We start from the raw sequence: 14607 nt of genomic DNA on the forward strand, positions 1-14607 counted from the left end.
ATAACAGTCTATTAATAAATGGGCGAGATTTTAGCCGGATAAGATCAAAACAGTTCAGAAGATCGAGGAAGTTGATGACCCATACATTCTTAGTTTTTCTCATACATGTTTTCAGCTATTGCGCATCCAACCGAAATTGGAATTGACTACCTTTGCACTTTGACAATGAAGCACTTTCCCATGACCGCCCATCAGGAGCAACCAGAGATGACAACCATCGAACTGAAATCATCAACAACATACCTGAAGTCTACTTTCCAGAAGTTATGTTGTTTTAGCTTGTAAGGTACGTATTTCATACATTCCAGTAATGTATTCCCAATGAAAACTCCAATATATTTCAGCGATGTATGCTTGTTCATCATTGCAATAGAAGTACTTTCACTCCAGTGTTTGTCTTCTATCTTTTGCTTTTTTGCGTGACACTCAATAAATTTTAAGTTTTTTTTTCAGGAAGACACCCTCAAACCAGTAGTTTTGTGTTTGCAAATTGTACATAGCTCATTTAGGTAACAGGTCAATTGGTGCACAATCCCCTATCAATTCTTTGGATTGACAGCAAATCCTGGCACGCTCAAATAGACAGACTCATCATATCATAAATTCTTATCCCCAAGTGCGAGAATCGACTGATCTCCTGCCCAGACGTAGAAGAGGCCAACATAAACATATATAAAAGTTCAGATTCACATGTAGCCTAAATGGCATCATAATCATTGCTTGTTAACTCCTTTTGCTTCTGTCTGCTATGTATAATAACTAGAATACCTAAACTAAACTCATTATTCATATCTATGACAAAACGTATAAGATACATTGTGAGGAAGATTATGCTTCCAAGGAACACACTAGGTAGCTAGCAAGTGATTCCACAACAGTGAGTGATGTAATCATATATATAGTTTAGATTCCCAAAATTGTATGAACTACTAATAGCAAGCCTACATTGATAATGCAATATATATATAGATATATATATACAAGTAGTCATTACGTGCAAACTTGAAAATTGGAAGGGGAATTATATGATTTGAGGACACATTGATATGTGATTGCAACTTTATTAAAGTTTTTTCTTTTCTTTTGTTGACAAGCAATGCTTTATTAAAGTTATCCGATCACAATCAGGCACGCTTGAAGACAAGTTATATATATGGATATACCCAATCCAAAAACAAAACTTTTTAAGAGCATCCACACTCCAAACACATCAATTTTGTGCAACTATCAATTTAACGTTACATTCCAATACACCCACAATGAACACACCTGAGCCAATACTCCATACTCATTTTTCTCCCTCTTCTCTCTCTTCCTTTTCATCATTTCTCTCTTCACTATTTATGAACCAAGAAACACTCATTGCAGACGTATAACACTAAATTTATCAAGAAAGTATGATTTCAAGCACTTTAAAGAGCATCCATTGTGGATGTTGTAAGTCATTGGAAACTTTATTATTAGTCTAACTAGGTGTAAATCAACATGATATTATTATACCAAATAGTTTTATTTTCAAATATTGATAACAAACTTGAATTGTAATATGATTATTATTCAGGTTTTGAGATCTATTCTTCTAGCAAAAAAAGAAACAAAAAAGTTTAAAATGAGAGCAGAGGGAGAATCAATGCACTGATGGACTTTGGGGGGGGGGGGGGGGGGGGGGGTGGGGGTGGTTTAATGGCTTCTTTCTACCTGCAACTAGGATAGGACTGGACTTGAGTTTAGGGTCTAGGATAGATTGCAGATCTAAGCTGGATGGAAATAAAAAAAAGTGCAGACAATGAAAGGATTCAATCACCATGGTAAAAGACATATTATTCTGCATACCAAGCACCCCAATTGATTGGAGTAGCTTGGCGTTGGGCATTCCGAAATTCTTCTTTTTATTGTCTATCTGAAATATCTTTTCCCTGTTCAAAGTCTCCTAGTGGGTGAAAGATGGTACACACCAAACTATGCCGGTTGAAATGAGAATGACAAAGTCCCATTTCTACATGCATGGTATTCCTTCAAATTGGGGTAGTAAAATTGCCACAAGCTTAAAGCTGCATGCTCATGGACTTCAATCTATTGCCTTTCTAGATTAATCTTAACTGGAACTGCAAATGTCCACATTCAACATGTAGCAGTAGAGTAGCAGCAGACTAGCATCCATTAGATGATGACATATACTGCATCTTTCTAAATTTCTCAATTATCCAATTTACTCCTAAAGATCTCTGGAAAACATGATCGAACACCAACCTAAATGAATGCAAAACAACTGCAGATAATCAAGGGGTTTCCCGTCCTCCACCTTGGAAAACTTTCAATTCACCAAGGCCTTTCACAAAAAAGAACAATATACCAACTTTCATCATTTCTACCATCGCTGATGATTTTACCATAATAAACCAAAACTCTCTTTCCAAGACTCAAGGTCTGTCCATATGTAGGAATTGAGGACTACTAGCCTGGCGTAAGACCATATACAGAGTTTCAGGTCACAAAAAATAGCTCAAATCGCAGCTAGTAAAATGGTAACTCTAATAATATAGAGTTTTTAATTCTGTTGACCAGGAGACTGTCCACGTCCACCACGTGCACCACGTCCACGAGGAACCCTACCACGTTGCAAAACTCTTCCACGACCTCTGCTAACTGTAGGAGGGGCTACAACAGGTCTAGCTTGTCTTAGAGCAGCCTTCTCTTTAGCTCTCTCTAATATGTTGACAACAGTCGAGGGATTACCTGCGGGAGATGCCTGCCTAACCTCTTCTGTTTCAGCAGTTACACTAGAAGTACCTTGTCTTGAAACATCAATTCCTATAACAACACTCGATGTACTTTCTGCAGTGGCCGAACCAGCTTCAACATTCTGATCACTTGTCACTGTAATCTTGCCATTCCCATCATTTGATTTATCAGGAACTTCATTGCTCTCTTCGGTATCATCACCTTCATCATTTTTTGCACCTTCATTTTTCTCATCATTAAGAAAATCAGAAGAACCAATCTCTCCCAAATCCACTGCTACAGCAGCTTGGGATTCCTCATCAACCCTAGCTGGGGAAACTGAAGGAGTAGCAACACCATCAGCCTGAACTTCAATATTTTCTTGGTTTTCACTAGTTTCAGGTGGACCGGTAGCACCCTCATTTTCGGCAGCATCTGGCAATAGCTCTCCTTCTTCCCTATCACTTTCAGATTCCATTATTGATTGCTGGACGTCTTCCTCAGCCTGATATTTTGAAGCCTCATCAATCACCATCTCTGTTTCTCTTGGTTTATCCAGTATCTCTTCTAATACAATCCCCTCTTCAGTCTGCAATTCAACTTGATTCAAGCCATCCAACTGTTCCGACTCTTTCAACTCCTCTCCAGCAATATTAGTCTCTTCATTCTCAGTATCAACCGCATTTACAGTAGAACTAGAAGGCAAATCACTGACAGCATCAAGTGATTCTTCCACGGCTGGCAGAGATCCCAAATTCTCAGATGGAGCAACAGCTTGTCTTTCAGCATCCTCTTGTTTGGAATCCGAACTTCTGGCCTTCTTCAGCACATGTGCCCCTGGATCAGAGCTGGTATCCCCTTGACTGTCCAGCTCCTCGTTTATTTCGAAAATGGACGAAGTTTGGCGCTTGCGTGCGGCTACTTGAGTCAATAAAGAAGTTCCCAGAGCTTCAGTATCCAGAGGAGCAAGCTTACCCCCATTGTTAGCTCCATCCGTTTCAGACATTTCTGTATCAGCCTGTGGTTCTTCCGGTTTAACAAGCCGGGGCCGTACTAGCTTCCTCCCTGTTTTACGAGGTTCACTTACCGTTTTAGGCAAAGAAAATCTCCGCTCTTTTTCTTCCATTGCTTTCGATGGTGAATGAATTTTCACAGGATTTATAGCAGATACGATGGAAGGAGCTTGGACCGGAACTGTCTGACCTGTAGAAGGGGCAATATCTGGCTCGGGTCAAATAAGAAAAAGAAACAAGCTAGTTAAAGTCCACTACAGAAAACAAGACATAGTTACTTACTTGTGATATCTCCAACAGTTGAGGCATCAGCGGGAAGACTGATTCCAAGGTCAATAGAAACTGCCTGTGCAACCTTTTCAAAATTATTTATTGCTGAGACATAGGATGCACCAAAATCATCCAAAATGGGTCCAGAAAGAAACTGAACCACTGATGTACCCTGCAAAACGTTTCGTGCAACAAAAATATAAATTAGACTCTAGTTGGATAAGAGAAACAAAGTAGTCATGGAAAAAGAAATCATTAGTAGTAGACAAAAAAAAAAAAACAACTAACGCTTTTAACCTTTCTCAATTGAAAAATTTTGCAGCCATAAAAGGGGGGGGGGGGGGGGGAACCTAAATTGCATTCAACAAAATGATGAAAAATACACTGCAGTTGATAGGTTGCATCTGAAGTCGAACCACGAACCATACAAAGCAACCAAGTTAAATAAACCTTAGCCAAGAAGAATGAAGAAAAGAAATTAACAGTACAAAAACTTACCTCTGGCATCTTGCTTTCAGCTTGCTTAATCTTTTCTAGTTCATCAGAAAGGCGCTTCAGAGCCTGCTTATGCTTTTCAAATTCACTAGTGAACTTTTCCTTTCCCATATTGGCAAACGGAAGCATTAATCATGGGAGATTCATTAAGTTCTTAGCCACAATAGATGTACAATAAACTTTCCATTCTATACACCAAGCAGGCATAAAAAAACATATTATATCAAATGACCAGCTGAAATAACAGAATGGAACATGAGCTGACAGCATATGAGGATCCCATGAAGTGTACCTGATCAGATTTTTTAATTGATTCTACAATAGACTTCTCACAAGTCTGACGCTTAACTTTCTCCGTCTGATGATCCTCCTTCTCCTTCCTCAACTCCTCACGTTGCCTTTCCAGAGTTCTCTCGAGAATCTATGTTGACAAGTATCAAAATAAAGATTGGTAAAACTGAAGTAAGAAAAGCAGTAGGGCACAACAAAAGACAGTATCATTTTGATGAACCTGTATTCTAGTGTCTTTCTCCTCCTTTTCCTTCATCACTTGCTCACCACTAACATTTCCTGTGGACCTTTTACCTATGACATGTAGTTGCGGCATAAAATGAAGCACATGATAGCCAGATAATGAGAATAAGTTACACTTAAAGGAGTTCTTACCTTGTTTTGAGTCCTCCATCTGCTTGGAAAGCACTAGATTTTGTTTGCTCAGTTCCTCTTTCTCCTTTGTTGAAGTATCAAATCTCCTCTACACCATGCATCAAATGTTTGTCACAATGCTCAATGAAAATTATGGTACAATGCAAACTTTTGAATTAAATATAAATAATCCGAACCTTAAGCTGACCTATCAGCTTCCTTTGCTTCTCCACTTCAGATCTCAGACTAGCCTGCATGTAAAATGATAATCATATTGTAGATTAAGATATTTTAGGATGAATACCCTTTCTGTCACTGGCTAAGGCACGACCCACTGGTAACACCAAAGAATGTCATGGAGACCTATTAAAAGAAAGTCCATATAGAACAATCACTGGAAAGTCACCCAAAGAAGTTCCTGTGATAAGAACCAGCCTTCCAACACATTATATCAAGGGCCCAACCCCCACCCACGCATGGGCTGGGCTGTTCCCAGAGGCCCAACAGGCCCCCAAGCCAAATACCTTGGGCCCAATCCCCTTTAGAAAACCCTTGGTACAATGTGAAAGCCACTTGGTCACTTACAAATTGCATCCTCATGCCCACATCTTCTGATGTGGTACTTATCAATACCGCCCCTTTGAGACCAACGCCCACGTTGGTCGAGCACTATGGCCAACCCTCCGCAGGGCCCTTGCCCATGAAACACTGGTATGGAGGGGTTCTTATCAATGGTATCGAAGCATACGATCTTGTTGTGCCTTCAACTTGGGGCCGAACCTGCGGAGTGCCCACCCATGGTGCTCGACCCACGGGGGCAAGGGCCCTGCGGAGGGCCGGCCATGGTGCTCGACCAACGTAGGCGTTGGTCTTGAAGGGGAGGGTATTGATAGGATTGTCCCACATCGGAAGATGTGGGAGCTAAGATGTGTTTATAGGGGGAGGTATGGGCCTCCCTTAGTACCCAAGGTTTTCTAGTATGGGTTGGGAGGCCTTGGGTACAGCTGGCCCATATGGGTGGGTGTCGGTTGGGCCTTGGGTGCTGAGCGTGTATGGGCAGGACTCTATCATCCTGCAATAGCGGAACTGTAGGTTCCCAACAAAATTCACTACGAATGAGACGCACATATCTGACAGCCTAGAGCTAAGAATTTGTCTGCAAAAGATTTTGTTCTTTAGTTCCATTTATGCGCAAGTGAGATGAGCATTTCTACGGAAAGTCACCCAAAGTAGTCCCCTACACGAACAATCGAAAGGTAGATTCCTAGCAAAATGTTACTCTCAACGGACAATCTCATATCCTACTAAGATTCGCTTTCAGTAGATGTGGAAGCGAGGAAGAAGGTGCCGTTATCAGTTCTTATTTTTCTTTGGAGTTTATTCATAATTTAAGCCACACATTTTTACTCGGACCGACATTTCAAGATAATGTATGGACTTTTTTTTTCCCTTCATACACAGCAGAACTTTGAAAACAATGAACGAGAAAACCCAAAGATGAAGAAAAAAAAAAAAATATAAAAAGCAGTGACAACATCATGTCAATCTTAAAAGAGGTTACGCAGGTCTACCTCTGCCAGTAAAATTTCATTTATCCTTTTTTCCTCTCATTCAGTTCCAACTTGCTTTTCTCAAGGGCTTGCTCCGAATTTGTTACTGTATCATGATATTTCGAAATCAGGCTCTTAAGTTCCTCCATCTCGGCATCCTTTTCTTCCAATTTTTCCTGGTGGGAAAGAGAGAATGAGATTAAACACTCCATTAATCATGCTACTACAACACTAATACTAGGATGAAAATCACACCCCCAATACATTTCCATCTCGCTTCTCTCAAATATGGAAATTAATTCAACATTTGTATTTCGTTTAATAATATAGTGCAGGAGAAAAAAAAACAATTCAAGGAAATTAATAGGTTGCAGTAATTGTTGGAGAGTAAAAGTGTATTTCCATGCCATTTTTAGAAAACCTTGACACTTTCGAGAACAATAACATAGATAAAGCAAAACGATAAAAGCAATAAACTAGTGTTTGTTGTGGGACCTTTGTCTTTTGGCTTTTAAGGACATTATAAATCACCAAAACTATGGTGCTATATAAGATTCAATACATAATTCAACATGAAAAAATGTTCTCAAAGGTCTTGAAAGTCATAGGAAAGCCATGAGACTCCCTCATATCACACTCCAATAGGTTCGAAGACAGATTCTACAGCCTAGTGTGGGCACGACCATTTCTAATAGAAAGGACAGCGTAATATACTAAAAGTTCAAATGCCATAATTCATAGAAACTGTACAATATGCAAGAAAAAAAGGAATGGACAACATAGTTTAGTAATAATTCATAAATGGTACATACTTTATATACATATTCAGTGCAATATAAGGAAAAATATTAGAAAATATTATCCTCTCTGAATGCTACCATCATTAAAAGACAGCTATTTGATATCTGCAATTCATAGCCGTAAAGGCTAAAATATACAGATTTTACGCACTCTGTCATCGCTTTAAATGCTAAGAACAAGCTACTCAACTAAAATTTCAAACTAAAGGAAGATCTTACCTACAGACTCACTGGTTAATCAGTGAACCATGACAAGTTCATAGATAAATGGTGGAGTTGCTATAGCCAATCCACACTTTAGAGAGCTATCCATCCAATCTAGCGCAACTAGTTAAGTCAACATTCTATGAACAACTCAGTTTTATCATCTGGTTCTTTTAATTCAACAACTGCCATGTTTTCATTTTATGGTTTCTTGGAAGTGTAAGCTTACAGATCATTTTGCAAACAATAAAGAGCTGTGGCAACTTATAATCTTTTGATTGAATGCCATAAAAATCTTAGAGGATTATATGTGTCAACAAACCACAGAGTCAAAACATATTACTCCATGTCAGTTAAGAGATCAATGTTTCAACTATCACCGAAAATCTACAGTGATTCTAAAAATACATCCTTATCCATTACTCCATCTGGGTGATAAAACTTCCTTTGAACTTCTAAGGTTTGACTTATTCATAGGCATGCTTGATTGCATGTATACGAGACAAACAACAAAAGCATATCCAGTCGCGTGACTTTTTCCAGCATTTAGCATACCATGGATAGCATAACCTATTCATAATTAGTCTTACAGGCACACATTTGGATGGTGTAGTTATCCATGCAAAATACGTAAAGTATGGATATTAAAAGTGGTATCTTTACGTTTATAAGGCTGACATTTACAAGCCGCATTTTTCCTTACGCTTAATATATACATAATTTTTTAAAGTAGGCACGAGTATTTTTTGTCCACAACTTCCAATCCATTTTAATCCATGTGGTACCAAACAATGGATTGGACCCTATTAAAATTTTTGTAAAATCCATCCTTAATCCATGAAGTACCAAACAATGAATAGCATAGTAGAAAATTTATACTCACTCTGCTATTCTTGTTCTCTGCTGTTCTGGTTTTTTATTTTGTTACTCTCTCATGTGTTCTGATTCATGAGTATTGACTTATGTTTACTCTTTTGTATGTTTGGTTGTTAGAACTTTGAACATGTATGATATTATCTAATTGTTATCGCATTATGTAATTTATGTGACATGTCTTGGTATTATCATGCTTCTACGATTTTAAGATTCGATTTTATGATTCCAATTTTACACCCCTTCTCTGATTCCGATTCGATTTTACGTTTTCACTACCATGGTAGAAATCCATTTCCACCTCCAGTCCAATCCATTTCCTATCCATCTTTTATCAATCTATTATGCTATCCATGCAATCAAACACGCTATGCAACAACATTCAGATTAGTTGAACGCTACACCAGATCTGTGCCTGGCTGCTGAAGGATACATCACTCACTTGTGTCTACGTCTAACAACGAAGTAGCAAGCTGAAATATGTTATTTAAACCGTACCGAAACAAAGTAAGAAACAACTAAGCTAGCAGTCTATAAAAGCTAAGCATACCTGCATCCGTCGAACATCATCCTTCATTTGCTCATATTCAACCACGTCAACATTTTTGCATGTCTCAAGCAGCTTCACAAGACAAAAGAGTTAGAATGCTGAACAAGGAACGTAAAATCAGAAGCTGTTCAAACATGTAATACCTCACAAACTCTCTTCTCTAGATGGTCTTTCTCCATTTTAAGCATGTCAATTTCTTTCTTGCATGCATCAACCTCAATCTGTTTCTCTCTCAAAAGAGACTCGAGATTCTCATAATCAACCTTAGCCTTTTGAGCTACTTCACGCAATTTCTGACATCAAAACAGAGTAAAATAATCCAAACATCATCGACCGCTATATCAAGAACATAGCAAATTGTTCAATCCAAAAAAAATAAAAAAATAAAAGAAGAATAAATTGCAAGTTTCATCTGTGGCAGTACCTGGCATTCCTCAAAATTATATTTATTCTCCTCTCTGAGCTGCATGTTGCTTTCTCGAAGCAAGTTCATTTCTCTAACCTGGGTAAAATATCCATTTTAAATCAACCATCAGGAGCAAAACTGAGAAGTTAAAAAAAAAAAAAAAAAAGAAGAAGAGAGATGAAAGAGTTCAAAGACTAGAAGGGATGCGAAGAATGACTCTAGGAAAAATGTTCAAACACTGAAAGTTTACAATACCATAAAAGGATTAATAATACCATGGACTAGAAGAGAACAGGAAAAAAAATGTAAAGGGTTTAGGATCAGTATCCCCAGCATTTATACCTAATGATCACTTAAGATAAGAAATGGAAGTACCACCTGAAGTTGCAAGGATTTTATTTCTTCCTTTGTTAACAACAACGCTCTAGAATTTGCACGCTCGGCATTAAGTGATGCTTGGGCATTTTCCACAGCCTTAAGAGCACTCTCAAGCTACATGGCAATTGAATAAGGTTATACGGTGTCAAAACATCAAAGAGCCCTAGAATTTGTAATTAAAACTAATAGTTGTAAATTCCATTACCAACCACTACTTGATAGAAGAAATAATTACGATTATTAGAAGCGAGAAATGAGGTTATGGAAGGAGTTAAGAGAGTGTCGGCAGGGGAGTAGGTCCACACTATTCCATATGTCATCGGTCTTTTATCGGTGGCTTTATTTTTATTTTTTCTGCGAGAAGGTGCAAAGTATAAGAAATAACGAAGCACGGGTTGCCACCCATCTTCGTATGAAACACTTCACACTGTTCTGCCACAAAGCCATTAATTAGCATTATCATCAACCAATCGTTCAAAATCTCTTTTGTTCTTTCTTTACACTTATTTACCTGAAGTTGCACAATAAATTTCTGAACAATTTTAACAAAATGGAATAATGAAGCAAAACTGGAAATAACATACTTGTGTCTGCAAACGAAGCCTTTCCTGTTTCAACAAAGAGACCTCTGTCTCTGCCTGTAAAACTTCAAGCATCAGGAACACCAATTAAATGATACAGAGAAACATGTAACTACAGTAGGTTAAGCATACATACGATTTCCTTCCCCCTCCGGATAAAACTAATAACATTTTGTAAACCATCATCCTCCAATGAACCTTGAGAAGTACTCTCAGAAGAAAACCCCGTAGAATTTCGGTCTTTCTCAACCAATGAAATGCGCAAATGAAGTTGGCGGTGAAGTATTTTATTCTGTAAATGACAATATATGTATGAACAAGAGGATCAAATATAATGTCGAATTTACAAAATAACTTACAGCATACCAATATACCTAGCAGTATAGGTATAAAAAAATATCCTAGATGCGAGAAGAAAAGGGTACCAAACTGAAGGAGACAATAGTCCTGGAAGAAAAATATACCCCACACAAGTCCGCAAGAAACAAAATCATGTTTGGTCAGGAACCATTAATTTAGCCTTATCTAAAATAACGTCAAGCACTACAGTAATTGATTGAACAAATTTTAAATATGAATTGAAGAAAATAAAATGTTTTTAGCCATCAAGAATGTTAAGGGGACTGCTGACAGTATTGTGCAGCAAAACAATAAGAAATAGTTTTGACAACAAAAACAAAGAATTAAGAAATGCTTGAATTGGAATACAGTACGTCGAACAATCAACATAAGTTTATAACACGCCTCCCACTAAGGACCAATGCAAAGACCCATGAAGTTCATTTTACCATCAGGAAGGTTCAAAAATGGAGGTGGTGCAGCATTGAAGACAAAAATAAGTTTATGAACATAAGTTATCATTTTCACATAAATAAGAAGTTACAAAAGTTGCAATGAGCATTGGAAGCCACACAAGATTGACTCTTTCCAATGGATAAGTGACTACACTTTGCAGAAATGGAAGTATGTAACAATCACAGAAAAATAAGCCTAGATATATCACACCAAATATTTGATCTGATCAAGGCTAAAAATAAATAGTCACTAAAAAATTTTATATTCTATTGCCAAAACAAATGTCGGCAACATCATGGGATTAATTGAAAGTAATGACAATCAAGTCCCTGGCTACTGATAGAGCATATTAATATTCCCATTTATTAACAAAGAACTCATCTCAATGAAAAATTCCCAATTTCAAAAACTTTTAGTATTAAAATACTCAAAAGAACAACAGACACACAAATTAAAATTACTAATTGACCTTGCTGCACTGGATGGATTGAAGAAAATGTCACATTAATGCAAGGAAAGCTTGATTGATCAGATATTTTTTTAAAAACAAAATTAGGGTCATTCACAACAAAATTTCATTACATTATAAGTTTCATAGGGAGAATAAAAATTGATGCCCAGAAGAACAGCACCATACTCAACATATCATGCATACAGACCTGTTCAGTGAGTTCATCGTATTTCTCCTTAGCTTCATTCTTTGATTTCTCGAACATTAATTTCTCCGCTTCCCAATTAGCCTTTAGTTCAATCTGTCAAGGTCAAGAACAAACATCAGCATATCATAAGCATACTATAGCTAAAAAAAGGGGAGAAAATTCAACTTAAGAAACATAGTTGTTACAAGTAAATTAAGTGAATTCAAATTGAATAAACAAAAAAATAGTATATCACAAAGACGGATCCCGAGCCTTGAAAATTACAAACAATAAATAAATTAATAAAATCCTAACAGTTAAGTTCTACCTGTTTTCCCGAGAAATAGATTTTCACAAGGGTATTGTCGTATTTTTCAGATTTTCTGGAAAGTCTAGAATGATATCATAGGTATCGTTTAGGGTTTAGGGTTAATCAAGCAGTATCGTTTAGTATTTAAGTATCTTTATTTAGTTTGTTATTTTGACTTTAATTGATGGTCAAGATTAGTTTTAGATTTAATCTTTCTACGGCACCCTAAATGACTTTAAAAGGGTTGTTCCAAAACGGAGTTTATTAAATATTTTCAGTAGCTTGGTACAGCATCTAGCTTTTCTCCCTAGTTTTGGGATCGAGTTTGGGTGTTTAAGCTATGTAGCTCTCTGATTATCCTTTAGATGGGACTAAAGACTATCCAAACCAATGGCTGAACATATTTATCAAAAGGTCAACTGCCATAAACATTACGCCATTGAGAATAAGATGTGTAACCTAGAAATTAAAACAAGGAGTATAAATGTGTTTTCAAACAACCCTCTCCTCCATTTATGTTACCGCCAGATTGTTACCACTGCTAAATCAAGTTACAGAAATCACAAGTGTCATTTAAGAGAAAAAAACAACACTACTCACACAGTATGAGAGAGAGAGGAGGGTATTGTCATCCAGCGTGCAGTCATTGCACATGAAATACCTGAACATGTGGTTGGGGTAAAAAGAACAAAATTCCCTCTCCCTTCACCTCAACCACATATTCACATTGCAAAGGATCATGATCCAAGAAGAGGACTGTGTATGCTGTAAAATAATAAAAGCGAATTCACACAAACCAACTACGAACACTGATAAAACATAACAGGAAGAATAACCCATACATTTTCACTTTTGTACGCATCTACCAATTTCCGCAAATCAGATGCTTCCTGTTGTAGGGTAGCTAGAGATTGAGATGTTTTGGTCAACTCCTGAATTGTCTCAGATTGCAAAACAACCTGAAGAAAATAACAATATTTTTAGTCAAACAAAATATTCACACTAACACAAATGGAAATGAACACCTGCAACAACCATTCTCTAACAATTTTTTTCTGATATAGATCATTAGATCTAATTAACAATTGCAAAAGTGTAGTTCTTATAACCCTAACAAAAAGTAAGAAACATCATCAAGAGAACATTCGAACTTTTTCTACCATGCACAGAGCAAATGCCAGTATGACAATTTTATACAAAACTAATAACAGAAGTGTTGTGCAGTAGAATATCTCAGATCGACGAACGAGATAGGAAGTACAGAAAATAATCAACCACACAATTAATACAGGATCCATGTCATTCAGCTGTAAATAAGCCAAAGTCTACCGAAGGATACAAATGCACTATGAAAAAGAAGTACAAACACTATGAAAAAGAAGTACAAACGACGAGGAACACTGAAAGTCACTCGACCCAAATCCCCAATACATCCAAATCTAACTTGCATAGAGGGGTAACAATAGAGGGACTATTGAAACAAAAGAGACAAAACGAAAGTTCTTCAGCTGTCCATCTTTATCAAAAAAAGTCTCTAATATAATAGTTTACACAAATCCTAATAGGACCATACAATTACCAATGAATGAGAGCGAAACACCAATTCCATCAAGAGTTGCACTCATAAGTGGAGTCACTAACTCAAGAACAAACTAATCTAAAGGAGGCAGAATCATAACACAATTTCCAATGCACTCATACTAGCTGACATACCATTGATACCAACACAATTCGAGCCCAGAATGAGAGGCAATTTTTATATGTAATGCAAATCTTACTAACTTCTGACACATGATGAATAAACAGTGAGTATGCACCCATGCATGACACTAGTCCAATAAAGAGACCCTGAGATTTATATTAAATTCCAACCAGAATTCACAGTGAACATGATAAAGATGATGTCAATGGCAATCACATTTACTGTGTCATTAGCATATAAATTTCAAAATGACCTGTCTCTCATAATTCGTTTGAGCAGCACGACGCCGCTCATGCTCCTTCTCCAAATCTTCTTTCAAAGCAGAAATTTGAACTTCCATAGCTATCTTGTGAGATCTACACGTGACAATGTAACAATATGAAATAAAAGAGTGACATAGGAATCACATTTAAATTTTTTTTAAAAAAAAAACTACACAAGAATTACAATTGTCTCACATTTTAACTGAGCTTTCTTCCTTCAAGCTTCTAATCTCTGCCAAAGCAGAAGAAAGGGCCTCTTCCTTTCCTGCTACCGCAGAGGATACTTCTCCAGATTTTAAACTCAATTCATTCTCAAGTTCTGTAGTCCTGATTCTAAGAGAGAGTAATTCGGATTGTAGTGATTCCTTCAACTTTTCAGCCTATTAGAACATTGAAGAAAAAAATCTTAAGGC

The 14607-nt window shown here is 37.1% G+C and overlaps 1 protein-coding gene across 1 annotated transcript in view; it reads right to left on the reverse strand.

The window, feature by feature from the left end:
• Positions 1–2026: 2026 nt before the first annotated feature.
• The window catches only part of LOC119988900 (nuclear-pore anchor-like), a 28747-nt gene continuing 16166 nt past the window's right edge, over positions 2027–14607 (reverse strand). Inside the window, 19 exon segments of the mRNA XM_038834143.1 lie at positions 2027–3942; positions 4017–4176; positions 4503–4607; positions 4792–4920; positions 5011–5084; positions 5166–5253; positions 5342–5395; positions 6716–6750; positions 6753–6870; positions 9122–9193; positions 9265–9414; positions 9546–9623; positions 9906–10019; positions 10490–10543; positions 10623–10778; positions 11941–12033; positions 13072–13188; positions 14185–14287; positions 14390–14574. Of these exon segments, the coding sequence (XP_038690071.1) occupies positions 2549–3942; positions 4017–4176; positions 4503–4607; positions 4792–4920; positions 5011–5084; positions 5166–5253; positions 5342–5395; positions 6716–6750; positions 6753–6870; positions 9122–9193; positions 9265–9414; positions 9546–9623; positions 9906–10019; positions 10490–10543; positions 10623–10778; positions 11941–12033; positions 13072–13188; positions 14185–14287; positions 14390–14574 (3279 nt within the window). The 3' untranslated portion in view covers positions 2027–2548.

The sequence above is a fragment of the Tripterygium wilfordii genome, chromosome 21 (assembly GCF_013401445.1).
Source record: "Tripterygium wilfordii isolate XIE 37 chromosome 21, ASM1340144v1, whole genome shotgun sequence".
In the NCBI taxonomy this organism is placed as follows: domain Eukaryota; kingdom Viridiplantae; phylum Streptophyta; class Magnoliopsida; order Celastrales; family Celastraceae; genus Tripterygium; species Tripterygium wilfordii.